Source organism: Scophthalmus maximus, chromosome 16 (genome assembly GCF_022379125.1).
Source record: "Scophthalmus maximus strain ysfricsl-2021 chromosome 16, ASM2237912v1, whole genome shotgun sequence".
NCBI classification, from domain to species: Eukaryota; Metazoa; Chordata; class Actinopteri; order Pleuronectiformes; family Scophthalmidae; genus Scophthalmus; species Scophthalmus maximus.
Genome location: NC_061530.1, coordinates 11,996,092 through 12,015,973, shown reverse-complemented (window position 1 = coordinate 12,015,973; position 19,882 = coordinate 11,996,092). Strand labels below are relative to the sequence as shown.

The 19,882-nt window shown below is 43.5% G+C and overlaps 2 protein-coding genes across 3 annotated transcripts in view; one reads left to right on the top strand and one right to left on the bottom strand.

Annotated features, from left to right (window-relative positions):
• Positions 1 to 2: 2 nt before the first annotated feature.
• Positions 3 to 4,798, bottom strand: adprh (ADP-ribosylarginine hydrolase). The gene is made up of 8 exons (XM_035613078.2): positions 4,666 to 4,798; positions 3,637 to 3,751; positions 3,454 to 3,562; positions 2,997 to 3,095; positions 2,806 to 2,911; positions 1,499 to 1,765; positions 972 to 1,186; positions 3 to 713 (listed from the first exon to the last, which is right to left on the bottom strand). Exons 1-8 carry the CDS (start codon positions 4,671 to 4,673, stop codon positions 565 to 567), a joined length of 1,068 nt encoding a protein of 355 aa, XP_035468971.2. The 5' UTR covers positions 4,674 to 4,798; the 3' UTR covers positions 3 to 564.
• A 5-nt stretch (positions 4,799 to 4,803) lies between these two features.
• LOC118287659 (double C2-like domain-containing protein alpha) overlaps positions 4,804 to 19,882 on the top strand; it is a 33,435-nt gene continuing 18,356 nt past the window's right edge. Inside the window, exons 1-2 of one of the 2 annotated variants that reach the window (XM_035613074.2) lie at positions 4,804 to 4,938; positions 5,964 to 6,056. Coding sequence is in view for 1 of the 2 variants with exons in the window: in XM_035613073.2 (XP_035468966.1) it covers positions 17,511 to 17,542 (32 nt within the window). In the remaining variant the exon portion in view is untranslated. Of the gene's footprint in view, positions 4,939 to 5,963; positions 6,057 to 17,245; positions 17,543 to 19,882 lie in introns of those variants that run through there. The other variant, XM_035613073.2, reaches the window with a different exon arrangement.

Here is a 19,882-nt window from a genome sequence, read left to right as displayed (position 1 = left end):
GCTTTGTTTGTTGAATTTATTTCCTCAATTACTGTGCATGTCTGCAGTGCTGCAGTTACAGTCGTGCTCTTCACCGCATGAAGTACCAGTTAACAACTATAATGAGACATAGAAATATATTTTTCATTGGGCGATAACAAAAGCACACTTAATTTGAAGCTCACTAAGCATTTGCTATTATGTCAAGCTGACAGAACAATGTAATTACCTCCTGGGGGACTTTTGTATTCTCTTCACATTCTCATTAGCTTGGATTCGTTCCGCTTAGTGGTACAAGCCTGCACGTTCATTTAATACAGTCACCAGGGGGACCACTCTTTATACACCAACCTCGGTGCCAGGGACATGAGGCGCACTGGCCTTTGTGGCAGAAATGAAATGACTTAAGGTCAGTGGGACACTAACTTCCCCTTCAGGCAAGTATGACACCACACTTTGTGGCTCAGTGACATCACTGGATCGATGCATTACTGAGCACGACAGCTATTCCCTACGTCAATGTGTCAAAGTGTGGCCCATTTTCCCCCCTCAGGGCAAGCAGTTGGGAGACAGGCTGCGGTGACCTCAGTGTGACAGGGCGTAGAGCTGCTCGGCGCTTCGCTCCAGCCGCTCCCTGTACTCCAGGTTGGAGTAGTTGCCTTCAGGGACCCCCTGTCTGCCATAGAGGAGACCCCAGCAGCAGCAGGCAATCACCGCTGTGCTGTCACTGTCACCTGGATGGGAAGAAAAGGAGACGGTCATAGCTGTTGGCTCAGTAACCACTGTATGAATCAAGGTCCCTTTACACTTCATTTGTGCAGATAATGACTGGAGAAGATTAATCGGAGTGCAGACCATCAGATGAGGAATATTGAGTAGAAGTGATGTGGGTAACAAGTGAAATAGTGTCTTGGAAGATATATTTAAGATGTTCTTTCCTGACATGATATACAAAATATACCACGGAGACATTTTTTGATTGAATCTCTGACCTCCATGGAAACCTGCTCTGCTCATCAGCTCCTCCCAGTCTGAACCCGCGCCTAGCAGGGCGTCGAGGGCTATCATTGGAGCATCGTGGCCGCTGCGTCCCGCCCAGCCCGACAGGCTGAATGTCTTATAGGCCGAGTCTCTCCCAGCTGGGTCGTAGGAGGAGGGCCAGATCACGGGGCCGACCCCATTGGAGATGCCCCTCAAGTCTAGGTACCTGTAGATCGAGGTAAGAGATTTTCCCTCACATCCACACTTTCCTCCGGAGTGGTTCTCCACTAGTCAAAGACATGAGTCATTCCAAGGTAACGTGCCCCCAGTGCAACCATTTGACGGATAGACGACCGGAAAACATACTGCCTACGGCAACTCAACACAAAAATGAGGTCACACTCCTGCGCTCAAACTGACCACTGACATTTTAGCACAAACTTCATGCCTCCATTTATTAACCTTGAGATTGAAATAGGCTAATAGAACTTGCTGATGTGGGAAACCTGGATTTGAATACAACATGACAGGCTCATACCACTGCCACTTGTCACAGAAGTAGCCCCAGTCTCTCTCCGCCTCCTCTACGGCAAAGCCTCGGCCCCGAACAAAGGTCTTTGCTATTGGACAGGCCTCGTTGACCAGGCTTAGACCCCAAGTGGTGATTGGCCTGCGCTGCACGGCGTAAGAGGTGAAGAGGGCTGCCGCGACGGCTCCCAGAAATCCAGTGGGGTGAGGATGGGTCATCCTTCCTGTCTCCACGGCAACCGCCACCAATGACAACAGCTGGTCAGGCTTCGGATACCTGGTGAGGATTAAGTATTTTAATACATTTATATAATTTATAATGATTTATTATTTTTTTTATCAAGGAAGATATTTAGCTGAAGTTCCCTCCATAAACCTAATGAGGTCCATCCCAGGGCTGACAAATGTTTGGGATGCAAAATTATATTCACAGTAATTACTTCCTTTCATGCCTTAATGGATTTCACATAATGTTCCTGCTGGTTCTGGTTAATGTTTAACTCTCTTATTTATATGCTGTTTTCTGCTAAGTGATCAAATTATGTGTTTATTATAAATTACTTTGGATAAGCCACGTGGCTCAATTGTAAATTTAAATCTGAAATTTACAATGTCACGTTTTCCACGTGTCAGTGAGGGAGTTCGGGATAACCCAATGGGATAAACTTTTTCATATTTTACTGACCATAACAATGTATTGAGAAAATAACCAGATGATTAATCCCTAATGGAAAATAATCCTTCATTCCTAGTTCTCTTCTTCCTTTCCCAGATACTTCTTGTCGGTCCTGCTGACCAGAGTGGGGAAATGTATCCACACTTGTCTCAGAAATGTGGCTGTTCAGGAATCTCAGTTATTTTGGACTGTCAAAAGTGTTCTGAGACTTTGTATATTGAGGCAATTCTGAGAAAGGTTAAGATACTGTGTTGCCACATGATTCCAGATCTGCCGAAACCAGCAAACTGTAAGCCTTTATATTTTTACCTTACTATGATCACTGTAGTTACTGTGTATGTGTCATTTGGTGGAAGGGTGTTTACACACGGATTCAAATGTAAATCACAGTGGTCAGTGTACGTCTTTGGGAAAGTGAAAAAACACAACAGAGGCGCCTTGACCCCTGCCGATATGTTCCAAGTCAAAATAAATCTGTGACCTGACAGACACACTCAAAGCCATGGAGGGCTCCAGTAATAAGACAAAACATTGAAACTGAAATACATAAGGGCAAAGACTAATTTCCACCCAAATAAAGTTATATATTCGTATTCATAGACTGAGTTATTATGTATTTACTCTCAGGACAAGCGTCGTACCTGAGGCCAATGCACATGGACCTCATGGCTGCTCCACAACCCGTCCCCTCTGAGTTATAGGGAACTCTGAAGCCCTCTTCCTCCCCTGGCTTCAACAGGGAAACGCCTAAAAAAGGGAAGATGGCGAAAGTCAGATAGCGGCCATCTCTGCCCACGAATGTAATGATAGAGAAATGAAGACTTTCTCACACCCAGAATGCTTGAAGGCCCCGGTTTCCTCCCGTCCATGTCTTTCATCCCCTTCACATATCGAGCAGCCACCTCGTGCAGGAGCTCCTCCCCCATCTTTCCTGCCAGGGGAGAGTTAACTTGTTCAAACTGCGCACCCTGTCCATATTAACATTTTTAAAGAAGTAACATCTGTTAACAGGGCTGGTTGTTTGCCTTATCACAGTAAAGGTCAAGTTGAATTTCTACCCGTCTCCCTCCGCTTGTGCAGAGCCATAATGGGGCAGCAAATCAAGGCGAGACTGGAAATTAACCTTCAGTTGAGGAGGATGTTGTGGTGTGTGTCCTGATGAGGCCTCATCAGAGCAATGCCGACTACACAAACAATCCAATCAACTCCTCGTTTGAAACAAAATGAGGAGAGGAGATACAGGAAATGGAGAGAGCAAAACAATAGGTTCAATTTGCTATTGATCTCACCAGTCGCCAGTCCTTCAGCCGTGGCCAGATGCAGAACTGTGTCGTCACTCACCGGCCAGTCGGGGAGCTCTGCCTTGATGCTCTTCAGGCCACCAAGCTCCTTCAGCTCCTGCAAGGACGAGACATTTTGTGTGAAATACACCTTTAGCATGACTTCTTTTTCCCTGCTGGGCCTGCACTGACCTGGTGAATGGCTGGTCCAGACTCATTGTACTCCCACAGCTGGTTCCTATACCCAAGAGCATCACCAGCACCACTCAGCAACATGGCCGCCTTATAGTGCTCCACTGTAGCAGATCTGTTGGGACCAAAAAAAAAACCACAGCCTTTTTTTCTTTTTTATTAAGTGAGTCCTGAATTTTAAAATTACTTTTAATACCTCAGTTCATTTATTTTTCCATTTATTTATATTGTTGAATAATTGATTATTAGTTTGGTCCATACATCATCTTTGTGATTCCCAAACACAAAGATGATGCTTTGTTTTGTACAAAGCACACACCAAAGATATTGGTGTTTTAAGTGTCATAGAGGAGCAAAGAAACCAGAACATATTTTCAAATTTCATGAAAACTGTTTGACCATTCACATTAATCATCACATGATGATGAATAGTTGGCCTAGTCTTGTTTTAAAGTAGGGGATGAGCAGGAAGCTGAGAAATATTTTCAATGTGTGCAGCACGATGTTGGAAATGTTCTACCAGTCTGTTAAATATGAAAAATAGAATTTTTTTTTTGATTAAAATAAATCAATAACATTAACACGTCCCTCAGGCTGGTCAGCTCATGGTCGGGATACATGAAACACAGGTTGCTGTCATTTAGTCTTGAAGAACTGTTGCAGTTTGCGGGTCGATATGGACTGATGGCACAAGATATTGGAAAAACACTGCTGGACACCACAAGAAATATGTTCTCTTCTCTGGCCCTGTGATTAGACAACAGACATCACAAACGCATTCCATACTCTTGAGTTTGAATTGAGATTGGAATTTGAGGCAGTCTCCAGAAATAATATTGTGGCCTATTTTTGTTTGTTTTGCAGGTCATCTCTATCCTGTCGTGTGTAACCATGAATTCATATACACGTAAACATATAAACAAGCAACCTAGGCAAAGACACTATCCCCTGACTTGATTTGAGAGCCGTTGAAGTGGAAATGCTGCACAAGCAGCAGGAAAGCCCTCCTCCATGCGGTGGCAGCCTCACCGGTCCATCGCGGCGCGTCGGTCCCTGACTTCAGGCTTCACGAGGCGGTCACGCACGTAAGACGACACCGGGGCTGCAAAGTGAGACTGTGCCGCTCTGCTTGCTCCCTCTGGGCAACTTGGTTGGGTCTTGTCTTGCCTTGTCAGTATTCGCTCAGTCTCCCAGCTCAGCCTCGGACAGGCCTGCAAACAGCAGCGGTCACTCGGCGCTCCTACTGACTTGTTGCTCTCGAGACCCGAGCCCGACAGGCTGAGGATGACCCCCTGGAAATGCGTGAGCTATAAAAAGATGCAGCAGCAAAACCAAGTTTAGCTTTCACATCGGCAACATGGAGACACTACTTGAGCAAATTGCAATGGTTTTCCAAGATAATCATCCACGAGACCAGATCTATGTCTGTGATCTATGAGTTATAGAAAACGACACGTTTTGTTAATCCTGTTTAAATTTGAAATGAATTACTTATTTTCTTTTGGATGCTAGAAAATGCATCTGTGATGTTCTCTATGTTTGTTACAGCAACTATATTCCAAGGATAAGAATAATCTTTTGGATGCACCTTTACAAAACCATGGTGTATGTGTGGTGCATCAATATTGATAGTTTATTTTTTTGGGCCTTTGTGTTCGTACAACAGGTCCGATCATATTTCAAGGGGGAAGATTCACTCTCACGACAACACACTTCGTATTCAGTGGACACGAGAGACAAGTGCAGACGTATAGTCTGCGGCCTCGGCAGCAGATCTTGATGCTGCACCCACTCGAATACACTCACAATGACAATGTCACATACTAACATTGAGAAGGTATGATGTGTGTGTACCTCATGTTTACATGGCCTCAGTTTAGCATTGGAGCATAGTAACATTTCATTAGTACTAAACACAAACTGATGTTGAGGCTGATGAGAATGTCATGAGGTTAGGTCAATCTGTCAGCACCAAATGTGCGTGAGGCGAGGAAAATAATTCATATCACGCCGTGCGTGTCCAATATTTTGTGGCATTTTAGCTGCGGTAAAGTATTTCGCTGTTGGTCTGCCATCAGTATCCAGTCAGTGGCTTGTTTTTTTGGGTTATTGCACCTGAAAACAGGATCGTTTGATGAAAGGAGCAGAAAGGGCTCACAGCTACAGAGTGAAGTGTTGATGCTCAGTGGAACTGGCGGGGTTCGCGTCACCAGGCTTCAGGCCGAGTGCCATTGTTTTTAACACACTTACAAAAGCAGTCTTGTCTTTTCCTTGCTGTTAATGTCTCACATTCCTTCCTCTCTTGTTTCCTTGGTCTTTGCGATCAGACGCTGAACTCTGTGTAACCCGTGGCTGGATAATCCAGGCGGATCAGAGCTTGAGAACCTCCTCTGCTCTCCATCCACTGACAGTAAACCCAGGTGAGTTTAAATTGCCTTTTTAACCCGTTCACTTCCCAACAAAGTCCAGTGTAGAACGTTTCATCCAACATAGGGTGTTAAGTTTGAGGAGAGATAAGTCACATCACGCAGTTGTGGACAAGATCCAAACCCCCATTGAAAGATTATGGTAAATACACACTTATATTCACTTTCTTGCCAAGATGAGGATGAGAGGATCGACACCACTCCCGTGTCTGTACAACAAATAAGAAGCAGGAGAAAGGAGATGAAAGAGGGGGAAACAGTTAACCTGGCACAGTCCAAAGGTGTAAAAACACTGTCTGCAAGCTCCTCCATTGATTACATATCTTGTGTTCAATCCAAACAACAACAAAAAAAGTCTGGTTTTACAGCGGATTAGGTGCCAGACTTTTTCAACCACCAATCTTTTTGTTCCTACTGATGACATAAATCTTTTTTAAAAAACGCTCGCAAATGCAGTTTTATATTTTACAACGGCCTGGCTCTATTGAAAAGTAACAATACCTTCTCATCTATCTCTCGACTCATAGTGAATGAATGTATTTCTCTAAATGTTGAACTATTCCTAGGTTGTTTGTGTGTTTATTTTTATTTATTTAGTCACTCATCACTTTCTTCTCTTTCTGTATTCAGACAAAAGTCTAAGCCTGGGATTTAAATAGATCTCCTGTGTGTTTAAAGATCATCAGTGCAGTATTGTTTTTTGATAAATCCAGAGTCGAATAGTGCCAGCCCATCCACAGAAGAGGTCAGAACCACTAGTGTATAAGATGGCTGCAGAATGGTTTGGTCCCAGTTAGCGGCTGCAAAACAGAGAACCTCACCTGTGAATGTTGTGGAGGATTGAAACCCTCATATTTGTGGAATCGTATACCTTCATTTGTAGGTTGACATGAAACTTCACGGAGGGAAAACCATGGTGTGAATTATAGAATCTCACTGATGCATTAGTTGCTTCCAGAGAGCAGTCTGTCTGCTGCACAGGAAGACAGTGGTGATGGGAGGTGGTGATGGGAGTCGGTGGTGCTGATGATGTGCGTATGACCTACCAGAGGACTCGGCTCCGAGCCGCAGTGTCAGCAAGCGTCCGTCCTGCTCACATGTCCTTGAGCGAGACTCGGCTGCACTGTATCTGTTCCTGACGAGGAAAGGTGGAGGGAAAAACGGTGAAAAGAGAATTCTCCTCCAGGGATCAATAAAGCATTACATCCTGTTAAAAGCAACAGTTTTATGTTTTTTTTTTGCTGCTGTAGTTGTAGACGAGGGACCTGCTCATCAGTCTGATGTGCTCTGCACTCTCCTCCACAGGGTGGCATGGTTTCACCACAGCACACAAACTGTGGCTGTGGAACAGACCTGATGATTGACACTAGCAGCTGGTGGATCCCGATGCCAGACTGTGATTCCCCATGACTCATGCACGCGGTCACTCTTTGCTACCAGATGATTATCATGAAAGGGGAAGTGCAGATTGTGGAGGGAGACGAGGTATCAGGAGAGAGGCCGGGCCCTCAGCCCATTTGTCACACGAGTTGTCAGGGGCCGCAAAGGCCGATGGTGAGCACAGCCGGAGGGAGGCACAGTGGTGACATAAAAACAGATTGTCCATGTGCAGATGTGCCTGTGCCTAAAGTTTCAGAGTTTATCACTTTGTCATGATTGTTGTAGCTGAGGGACCTGCTGTATTAGGCTGTGAGCATGCGTGAGTGGTCCACAGAGGAGAAATGTATGACTGCATCGGTCAAACAGCCTCTCTGCCACTAACTAAAAACCTCGCAGTCCAGGTCCCAACCAGAGAAACTGATTAACTGTACACAGTGTTCTATACGCTGTAGTTCAAAGAAACACTTTTGTAATTCATACTTATGCAGAGAGAAGGCTGATACCACTCTTTGGTCTTTACAGAAAATATGTACAGCTGCAGCCAGCAGCTGGTTAGTGACCATGCTAGTAGTTTTTAATAGAGCCCGACCGATGTGGATTTTTTGGCGGGGGGAGGGGGGCAGATGCTGATACCGATTTCAAAGAGTCAAAAATGTCCGATAGATGTATTTTAAAGAAAATGTCAATGATTCTTAAGATGTTGTTGACAAAGAAATACAACCAAATATGCAGAACTTGAAAATGACACGTTGCAAATACACTTATTTTTAGCATAATATGAAAACTCAAATGCCGGTCTTTTCTACATTTTTTGTCCTATATAATAAAAGTTTTCATATCGGCAAACATAAATGCCCATACCCCTATCTCCACGAAAGACTCATATTGGCCGAAATAGCTTCAATATCGTACACTAGTTTTTAACCAGCTGGATATTTACCCGCAGTTGGGAAATTGGTTTTGATCTTCTCATCTCGAATGTGTATTTCTCAAAATATGACATTATCCCTTTAACTTTTTTGTCACTAATAACATGCTGCTGCTGCTATTGTAAATGGCTTTGGGTGGATTTCCACAGGCACAAACAACATATTTTCACACTCACACCTTGACAAAAAACTATTACCTTAAACGCAGCATAAACCGTGAATGTGTATGTTTTATTACCCCCTTATGTGCTTCGGAGGCAGCTGGAAACGGGACAATGAAGAAGCCCATTATACTGTTGCGCTGAAGCCAAACCAAACAGCATCGAAGATATCCCCCACTCACCACTGCTAATTATCAGGCCAGAGACATTTCTCCTCATGTGATTATAATGTTTTATAAATTGCCCCCTTTGGCACGATCGAGCTCCAGTGAGCAGCGCTGCTTTTGCACTGGGCTGGTAAGTTTAGTCCTGCTTTGGCGACAGGCACAAGGTACAGTAAGCTTGACTAAGCTTGACAAACTCGCTCCCAGGTTGCCTCTTAGGGATGAGGGATGGAGTGGAAGAGTATCACATGGGTGTCGGGGTGACGTGCTGGCAGCCTCGACTGCCTGAAAGCAGGATGGGCAGTGCGGCCTGTCAACCAAATCCTACTGTCTTCTTCAAATGCACGAGACACTTGTCTTTTTTTTTTTTCTTTCTTTACACATTGACCATTTCATAAAACATCATCAGTTTATAATGGGCTGGCATTTGATTAAAAAAAAATATTGTGGCATTTAATCTTTCGGCCCTTCTCAAGATGTAACCGACTGCTCGAAATAGGGTTCATTGGTACTTTCAGTATTTTATCTTTCACTGGAGCTAAAACAATCCCTTGATTAACTTATTGATTAATATTGGAATTGGATATTAATCATTCAAGTTTTTAAGTAAAGATCCCGCTCATTAACTTGTTAAATTTTTATGAACATTAATTACATTAAGATATAGGATGTTGGACATTTGTCTTATCTGATCAATGATTATAATCACAAGTATTTACATGTATACTTACCAGCTTGAGCCAGAGAGTATATTTGCCATTTTCACTCTTTAAGACGATTAGTATGATAAATCCGCTTCAGCTTGTTTTTTTTCGATCGATTGGAAGCTGGACCCGATCTGTTTTGCTGTGCGATGTGAAGTCCTGTTTTGATATTGATGCGGTGTTGCTGCCTTTTTGTTTATATTCAAAAGATTTATGAAATATTAAGGTTTTTAAAAAAAATCTAAAAATGAATCTGTTCCATCCATAGTGTGGTTGAAAACATTGTAAAATAAAGTCTTTTGCTTATCACCCATCCTCAGTCCTACCCTTACGACTGTGGAAGAACATATGATACCTCCTCCTCCTCCTTTCACCTTTCATCATAGAACTGCTCTTTTCAGAAATAACATGAGTGTTGACTGATGGGGTCCCACATTGGATGGAGCGATGGTCCGGTGGTCGAAGGAAGAGCTAATTAGTCTCCGTCCGAGCACCAGTCGGAGTAACTGTCGTCATCCCCAAACCCCCAGAGGCCCCTGCTTGGAAACAACCCCCAACCTCTTCACCCTGCACCCCCATCCATACCCTCACCCCCACTCAAACTGTGGCGGGCCATGGTACCCGACTGCTATTACAAGTTCCCGCGTTGCCTAGCAACTGGCTGGCGGATTACAATTGGAGCTGTATATGGTGGAGAGTTAACACTGTTTATGGGGGTGTCAGCATGTGTGTGTGTGTGTGTGTGTGTGTGTGTGTGTGTGTGTGTGTGTGTGTGTGTGTGTGTGTGTGTGTGTGTGTGTGTGTGTGTGTGTGTGTGTGTGTGTGTGTGTGTGTGTGTGTGTGTGTGTGTGTGTGTGTGTGTGAGTGAATGCAATAGTGCACGTACAGAGGCAGAGGGAAGTGACTGAGTGAGTGACACGTGTGTGTGTGCCTGCATATGTGAATCCATAATGACTGACATGAGTGTGTGTTAGTGTGCCACCAGTGTCATGTTGCTCCTACAGTTCCACGGCAATAAACTCATAGTGGTGATTATAACAAATCAGATCACCAACTGTATTGCGTTTTACAAAGCGGTTTGTCGGTTGTTTAGCCCACCCTCATTGATATACGTAAATAAATAGAAAAACAACACGAAGTACATCCTCCAGAAGGGTCAACACCTCTCTTCTAAAAAGAAATGTCAACATTGTAACCTTCATGAAGTCAGGGTTTACTGCAGGTCTGTTGTATTGGACTTACATTTGTTTTTGGTCTTCTAATAAACTGACCCCCGAGAGTTCATTTGTTAGTGCAGCCCTTTGTGTGAGTCCGTCTGAGAGGTTTGAGTTCTGCTACGGAATTCGTGATTGCACTGCACGGTGATGAAAGTTCCCTCTCGAAGATCGTGTTCCAGGAATCACTTGGCTTGGTTTTCATCTGACGGACCCAGTTCACTTGCTTTTGAAGAGACATCATCACTTGCACATATATATATATATTATATTTAGTTAAAATTAATCACAGTTGACCTCCTAACACGTTACAGGCCTGTCTTTCCTCGGCAAAGGCACTGCACCGTGATATTTTTTTCCAATAAATTCTGAATCCCTGAGGAATTTCAAAAGCGTTGCAAGAGGGAAGCAAGTGCCCCCCCACCCCCCCACCCACCCCAATATTTAAAGTCAATATCTCTACAGAGCAGGAATAACTTTAGTCCCTTCAGTGACACATTTTGATTATTTGTATATCTTCTGTTGAAGGCCCCTAATATTCCATCGTTCAGAGATTTCAGGAGATGAAAAGAAGAAAATTTAAACTCTCTGAAATGATCATAATAACTCCAAAACGCTAATCTGTCAGCCCGTCTCTTCTTCTCCTTCCTCTCATCCCTACATGCTTGTCTTTCTTCCCTCTCTGTTCCTCATGTTTTTCTTCCCCGTCTGGACCATTTTCTTTCTCTTGCTCAAATTCATAATTCATTAACACTGCTCTTTCAGACACTTCTACAGACTTGCTGATTATGGCCCCAAGCTTATGTCATGTAATAGAGGAGCCAAATAATTATGAAAAACAGAACATGTCACAACAGCATTTCGTTTATGTTTATTAATCAGGTTTTACATGATTAGGGTCTTGTTTAATGCGCGTTAGACAGCACCCTGTCTGTCACCGCTCAGTCTAAAATTAGCAAGTGTCTGATATTATCATAAGAGATTCCTCTCATCAGATGTCATCCTCTGATTGGAGCTTCAAACTTCATCCCTTGTGATCTCAGTTCCTAAACATGAACTCTGGCATTAATATTTCTCAGTATAGACAGAAAAAAACAAAAAACAACCTGCCATGTGTATGTCATTTAGGATGAGACACCGTACTGCCACACATGTCGTTTAGTGCTGAAAAGGTTATAAAATCTTGTTTTACGCTTCGTTTCATGTTTTTAATTTATTTAATCCTGTTTCAGTTTTCCTGCATAGCATGAAGTACAGACCGCCTCTGTTCGAGAATCCACGATCTTCAATTAAATTATAGAAATCGTCCGTCCAAATGACCTTTCAAGTCTTTTTACATATCAATGTACTTTGAACAGAATTCTGTTTTGAGTGTGGCTGGCTTGCACATCACCTGAGGCTGTATGTCTGCACTTTTGTAGAAGAAAAAAAGAAAGCAAGTCGATGCCATGCTCCCATTTCAAGGGAACGTTTCAGCAGTTTACACTTTTGCAGAAATTTAGACATTGCAGCTTGTCCTGTTGCATTATATACACATATGTATACCTTTTATTTATTTTTTTGAGATTTTTCATCATGCCAAACTCTAAAAACATCACTGGTTATAAACCTTTTTGGCTTTTGTTCCCTTAAAATCTGTATGACACCAATTCTCAATAGATCTGCTCTCAGACGTTTGGCAATGGCATTAATCTTAAATAACTGCCACCCCTCATTAATTTCCTCATTTACTTCAATAAGAAACTTAGCAAGCTGAAGGTGTGACGTCATTTGCCTTTTCCTTATATTCCTGCTTTTCCTCAGAGATAATGTTATCTGTCACAACCTGCAGGCTTGTGTATATTACAGATGTCACTGATATAGATTTTTGCAATATCACATTTCATCTAGTAAGTCCTCAAATAGTGGGAGGCGTCCTGCACACGATGTTAATGTTTGCTCTATTCCCCCGCACAGTTTTAGGTACATGATTATATTAACTGGCAGACGAATCTGTCTCTCTCTCTCTCACACACACAAACACACGCGCACACAAACACACACGCACGCACACACACACACACACACACACACACACACACACACTTCATACAACTTACTACAAACATTCGAATCCCTTTATCATGCCGACATGTAAACACGGAGACGCACAAAAATGCCTGTTGTGGGGATCTGCACATTAGTTCATTAAGCTGCTGCATACTCATCTGCAGACGCCACGTGTTGTGAGCCCTCCATGAATGTTCCAGCAGCTCGTCTCCACATTGCAACCGAGGCCGCTCGCCGATAACTCCGCCGCCAAACATCTCTTCAGCTTCTGTCTTTCACCGCACAACATGTTTTCCTTGTCAAACTGTTCTAGGATCTGTTTCGTGTTTGTTTCATTTTTTCCCCCATCAGAGCAGTTTGCACCTGCACGAGTGGGCGTCTGACCACGTCTCCCATAGTCAGAGACCCTCTTGTCTCTTTATGTAAAGTGGATGAGTCGGAATAATTTGGAAAGGTAACTGGGACAGCACCCAGGATGATTTGCATTGAGTAAAAGCACATCCTATATGGAGGAATACATTATGCAAGTATGTTCAGTTCAGAGGAGCACATGCTTGAGGCTGTCTCCGTTTATTGTTTCACACATTTCAGGCTTGAATTATGAATCAATACAAAAAAAGAGCCATGTTTTTTTTTGTCCTCAAGTGTGCACTCCCCTGGGAACTTTGTGGATTATCAAATCTTTATAAGAAATGAACAAACCCTGTGGAAAGATTCCTTGGAAAGATGGTCTGACCTTCACTGCGTCTGTGATGTTTATTCTTCAACTCATTACACATTGGCCAGATCGTCTGATGTGATAAAAACTATTCTGTTGCTGACATTCTCTATGAAGGAATGCAGCAGTGGAATAGACAAAAATGGACGTAGTCACCGGTTCCGGAAAAGTGCTGTAAGCCTGTATTCTCTGGAATTTCCAGCAGAGGGCGACTCCCTGGTTGCAAAAAGAAGTCAGTTTCTGTAGAAGTGTATGAGACAATGACAAATCTACATCTCACTCGATTTATAACATCAGTAAACATCTTCCTGAGGGATTTGTGGTCTCAATTGCTAGTTTCAAGACTTCTTCAATTCAGCATCATTTTTTAAATCATGGTCAGATGCAATTCTACGTCCAGTTTCAAAAAAAGCCAACATGGCAAAAACATTCACCTGGTCTCCAGGATGAACTGATTTTTGGACAAAACTCAACAATTTATAAACTAATTATGGCAAAAATTTATCAAAAATGTCTGATAGGATAGAATTATGACATGATTACATTTTCCAACCAAATGACTATGACCTTATTTCCTGGTTGTTGGTGGTTCTAGTTTACACTAGTGTGCTCTTGTGCCATTTTTCAACTGCTCTTCCCTTTCCTACTACTTTACATTGTGGATGCAGTTTTCTCTCCTATTCGCCCCTCTCTCGGCTGATTTATTTATGATTTCAACGTTTGCTTTTTCATTTGTAATTTAAAGGTGCTCTCAGAGTGCTAGAGTTTCCATTTCACACATTCGTAGGCCAGTGAATCCTCAGCACAGCTCATCTGAATGACCTTGTTCATACCTTGCATTAACATGCATTTTTGGGGGATCCAGTCAGGAGTGGAAACCTTCGAGTACAGGTTGGAATGCACCCGAAATGAAGGACCACCTACTCAACTGAGGTCCTCTGCGTAAGAGGAGGTACATTCGCGCTGGCTTTGTCCATGACGCCTGCAAATGTAGAAAAAACCCGCAGAGGTATAATCTGAGTCTGCCAGTGCCAGTAAGGGATAATACTGAAGGAGCAGTGAACAAAAGTGTTGTGAGAAGCTTGAGGCCTCTTTCGGATTGGTACACGACGACCTTGCTGTCACATGGCTGGGAGTCAGAGAAAAGAGTTGTCAAATCAGTTATTTCATTCTTCTTGCCTCTTTCTGGAATTTTTCCATATCAGAGCGGATGCAGTTGCAAGTGAATCCCCTGTAACACTTATTGGAAATGTTCAATATTCACAGTTTGTTCTCTATAAGAACAAGTTTCTTCTTTATTTTGTGTATGTGGCGCACAGCGAGAAGAACACCTTCACTATTAGGGAAAAGCAAAAAGCGATTCAAGTTTCAGGTATACTTAATGCGGCAGTGATGTGTGCAGAAGGTGTTTATTAACAGCATTGCTCACTGAGTGTTCTGTTGCTTCTTACAGTTGTGTGTGACTACACTGAACGATGGAATTTATTGTTATTTTATTGCATCAATGTTTTGCTGCTTCTTGTTGTTCGGCACGATTCATTCCCCTGATCACGCTGATTGTGTTGCCCTTGTTGTCTTTTAGAACATTTCACCAAAGGACCACCATTCTTTTATTGATATGCACTGCGTTAATGTATATGCAGGGTCCTTAACCAACATATACAAAATAAATAGTGCGAGTACAATGAAATTGGAGCATGTATGAAATGTGTATGAAACCGATGATAACATCATACAGCATCCTCGTCCCGTTTCAAAATTGGTTGGAGCACTGTTCCTGTCAGTGTTAGTCATCCATGTGCAACGAGGCCAACTGGATCGCTGATGTCATTTGTTCCTCTCAGAGCCATTGTGGACATTTTGGTCAGCTGTTTTCACTGAAGCACTAGCACCCATCCCCGACATAATTGGTGTGGAGAGAGCATGTTACGGCTATGCATTTATAATGAGGAGATTTTCAGTTCTCATAAACAGGCAGCAGGAGAGTGGAGATATGAGGGGGGAGGAGGAGGAGGGCCAAGGGAGAGAAGTGGAATAAAGCCCCAAAAAGGTGATATAAGGATTGTGGGGTCTTTTGACGGAATTGGCAGAGTGGTAACTCTAAATTACAGTGTGTGCATGTGTGTGTGTGTGTGTGTGTGTGTGTGTGTGTGTGTGTGTGTGTGTGTGTGTGTGTGTGTGTGTGTGTGTGTGTGTGTGTGTGTGTGTGTGTGTGTGTGTGTGTGTGTGTGTGTGTGTGTGTGTGTGTGTGTGTGTGTGTGTGTGTGTGTGTGTTTGCATGAAGGAGTGGGAGCCATCCTTCTCTGGAGGGTTGTGTGCATTATGTTCCCGTGTTAATGCATTCATGCATGTCTGTGCCATGGCATCAATTTAATGGAACCAGAACATACATGAGGAGGGCGAACGTGTGTATATGCATGTGCCTGCGTGTGTGTGTGTGTGTGTGTGCGCGCGTTTGTGTGTGCGCGTTTGTGTGTGACAGAGAGAAAGAGAGGAGGCTTGAGATAAGAAAGGGGAGGGGCATGAGGAACCACACTGAACAAAGACGTCAAGCAATTTTTGAAGATAACACAAAAAAAGCAGCAGTAAGTCTATTCAACAGCCTGCGCTGTGTTGTCGTCACCTTTTTCTTTACAGACAGAGAGTTTCAGAGAACGTGGACTTGAAATTGAAAGAAAGAAGCGAAAAAAGACAAGGACAAGTCAGATAACAAGAGGCAGGGAGACAGTGAGAATGCCAATTTTGTCTCTTCAGTAGACACGAGGGGAAGTAGCATGTTTCCCCTTGTCTCTCACTGACTCAAGAATCATTAGCTTAATTATATGGAAGGAGAACTTAGACTGGAGAGACTGTGTGCTTGTGTGTGTGTGTGTGTGTGTCTTGAGAGAGAAAGACAGTTACACAGTTACACAATATCCATACCCTGTGTATGAGTTTGGAAGTAACATGGATAGAAAGATGGAGAGATTTAATTGGATGTCTTATACTTCGCCCCTTAAACTATACACAAAGCCTGGAGAGATGCTCTTTGTGAGTGTGTACACTTGTATCAGAAACTATATGGGGACTGACGTCACATAGTCACATTATGGGGACTGATGTGTCATTTGGGGACTTGAGCCCACCCAAGATTTACCAATGAAGAATCCATTTAGAACTTTAGATTTGGGTGAAGATTAGAATAACGGATAACATTTCAAAATGTTGGGAATTTTTGTGAAAAGGAGATCATTGGCTTAGTTTAGCATGAACTCCTCCTTGCTACAATTTCGGATAAAAAAAGAGGTCGAATGCTTCATTCAGCCAGCGGCAGGCACATTAAATCTTTCCGTTATATGAATAAAGAATTTGGTGTTCACGCGTTATTGCTGCGGCCTCTAGCCTCATAGTCACACTATTTAAATAGCTTACTTGAAATACTGTTATGTATTTTGTTTCGGTTTATTAGTCAGTGAAGCCAGATCCAAACAATCAGGTTGTAATTCCGTTTAAATGAGTCAAATTTGATTCCATTAGTGTAAATATTGGATCTTTCGGTGTCAGGCAATACTTGTTTGTAGGGCGGGAAAAAAATGTTTGGTTATTTTTATGGGAATTTGGTTACATTGATTAAGAACACATCATCAGCTCTCTCTTTTTAAAGCTGCTTTAAGCGTTCAGGGATTTGACGCAAGTGACAAAAACATGTGCGAATGGTTGTGTGTGTGGTGACGGTGGGGGGATGCAGGAGGGAGTGAGGAGAAACACTCACATGCACAACTGACTGTCAAAGAATAACTCCCTGTTGCCTCTCTCTCTCTCTCTCTGTCTCTCTCTCTCCCCCTCTCCCTCTCCCTTCCTCTGTCTTCCTTTCTCTGTCTTCCTTTTCACTCCCACTATCCTCCTCTCCCTCCTCCAGTATGCTGCTCTCCTCTCTCCCCTCTCTGCGCCCCATTTTCATCTCAACTTGAACTATTCGTGCATTTAATTTTTAATGATAAACCTAGAGTTGGCTCAGTCCCCCCCCCCCCCTCTCTCTCTCTTTCTCTCTCTCTCTCCATCTCTCTCCCTCTACTCCCTACTCTCTGCTCCTCTCTTCGCCACCTGTTAGTCTCCCTCTCCTCTCCGCACTGGAATCCCCTCTTTTTTTATGAGGAGTTTCACACTTGCGCTATCACTGAGGTAAGTCCAGATTTAATTCTTTGAGATGCACACAGGTTGAATCTGCTGCCAAGGTTGGAAATTAATGTGTATTTTCTTTTCATGCCCCTGCATTAAATACACTGTAAATAATTAGGTTTTTTTACATATGTTTTATTTCCTTTTTTCACACCCTCAGTCTCTTTCATGACATTCTCACTTCACTTGTCTGTCTCTTAGGTTCATGCGTGCGTGCGTGCGTGCGTGCGTGCGTGTGTGTGGGTGTGTGTGTGTGCGTGTGTGTGTGTGTGTGTGTGTGTGTGTGTTTTTCTCCTGTTGACTCTGCATTAAGAATAAAAAACTGATGCAGTAAAAACCAGACGGACAAATTTATTCTGCATCACTCTCACACATGGCAGCAGGCAGGTGCAACATGTGGCAGTCTCTATTTGTATCTTCTTACCTGATCCTTCACTTTAGTCACACATTTCAGCACACAGCGACACATGACACACAGGCATGCACGCAAGCACGTATGCACACACACACACACACACACACTGAAGTTTACTCATCCTTGGCAGCCTGAAAATAACTTGGCTCTAATTGACAAGGGCTCACTGTCACTGTGGTTAGCTCTGTGCTGTGACTATCAAGCTCTAATGAGTGGCTACAGTTCGCAGCACTGTACTATACCATCTGCCTTCCAGCCAGCAGCTTGTTATTTAAAGGTGAACGGAACCCGCCGCAGGGGCCCATTGTATGTAGGACACAAGAGAAGAAGAAGAGGAGGAAAACCGGCAGAGAGAGAGAGGGAGAGAAAGATCCTCGCATACCTACAGGTGGAATGATGGTGTCTGAGAGAGACCGACGGGGAGACAATGGGAATGATGAAGAGGGGAGGAGGAGGAGAAGAGGTGCTTTAGAAAGGTGGAGATGAGAAGGCAGAGGAGGTGGGGGGTTGAGGGAGCGAGCCCCCATGCCTGTGATATGACTCTAATGTAAAGTGAAGGAGCTAAAAGAGGAAGAGGGGAGGCACAAACACATTCCATGACTGCAAGCTTCTGGCAGCTGCATTCCTCCCACTGGAAAACCTATGTAACCTCACAAATAAGATGGCCATGCATGATACACTGTACTGTATGCGGTTGCATAACTAACAGCCACAGGGCTGTGTACAAGTTGGACCTTTATGCTGTATGGCTTGAAGGAATTACATAAAGTAGTTCACCCGTGTGCTCCGAGGCCGACGGCCCCGTATGTACACGAGCGTCAGCGCATACGAACCTGTATAAAGTGCGAGGGTGAAATCTATTCCTTATCATTTTTGAGTGTGCCCTGCCACACCCCTCAGCACAACAGATGATGATGAAAAGAGAAGATGAGAGAGATATTCCAGCTGGCAGCATGAGAGCGATCAATCACCAGCTCCCCGTGAGCTTCTGCTTCCCCCCGAGCCACCAGGCCTCCCGGTTGTGTGTGTGTGTGCTGCTGCTGCTGCTCGCGCTCGGGCAGCCAGGGGCTTACGGCCACATCTGCCAGGACTGGGAGGCGACTGACTGCGCACATTATATCAACAGACACCCACAAGTCTGCATGGTGTGTGTAGAGACATGAATTAATGATCTGATGGAAGTGCATCTGTGTATGTTTGCTTGTGTGAATGTATTGTCATATTTATTTGTTTGTGACTGTGTGTGTGTGTGTGTGTGTGTGTGTGTGTGTGTGTGTGTCTGTTTGTGTGTGTGTGTTAGTGAGAGAGAGGGATCTTTGATCATGTAATACTCATGAAGACAATCGTTATTATCTACTCATCCATGGTGATTAAACTTTCAATCAATACAGTCATAATCATCACCATGACAGAGAGTTTCATTAACTTGTTTTCACCTTCTCCTTATCTCTCAATCTCCGTCGAAACTGAAAATGATTTCCTTCCGCGGGCGCTTCGGTGTTGTTTTATTGTTGTTGCGGATTAAAATGATATACTGTGGATGTGATAACAACCGGTTTATCTTCTCTCTACATAAATCGATGCCTTTAATCGAAAAAAAAACCCAACTGCTTTCAATAGAATCACAGAATCCTGTCCTGAAGTTTATCTCTGCGCTACTTACGTAATTCAACAGCTTCTTTGCTTCAGAAGTCATTAATTGTGCCACGGTGGTCCTTTGTGGTACCAAAATGGCCTGCTACTGGTTACCAAGGGGCAAATGACCTCTGTAATCTCCGTGTCCATCTCTTTCCACTGCAGAGCCAACATTCTGTCATTGTCACTTCAGTCAAGTGAGTTGATGAAGTTTGCAGACGGGCACACTGCAGCGTGTTTCAGGGGTCTGTTTCATCTCCTGCCAGAGGAAAGCTGGATGAGCTGTGGTGTGC

Excerpts from the sequence above, each read along its gene's own strand:
- adprh (XM_035613078.2), bottom strand. Across the intron at positions 2,912-2,996 it reads GGGGCCTTCAAGCATTCTGG|GCGTTTCCCTGTTGAAGCCA; the intron begins GTGTGAGAAAGT and ends TCCCTTTTTTAG. Across the intron at positions 714-971 it reads CAGAGCAGGTTTCCATGGAG|GTGACAGTGACAGCACAGCG; the intron begins GTCAGAGATTCA and ends CTTCCCATCCAG.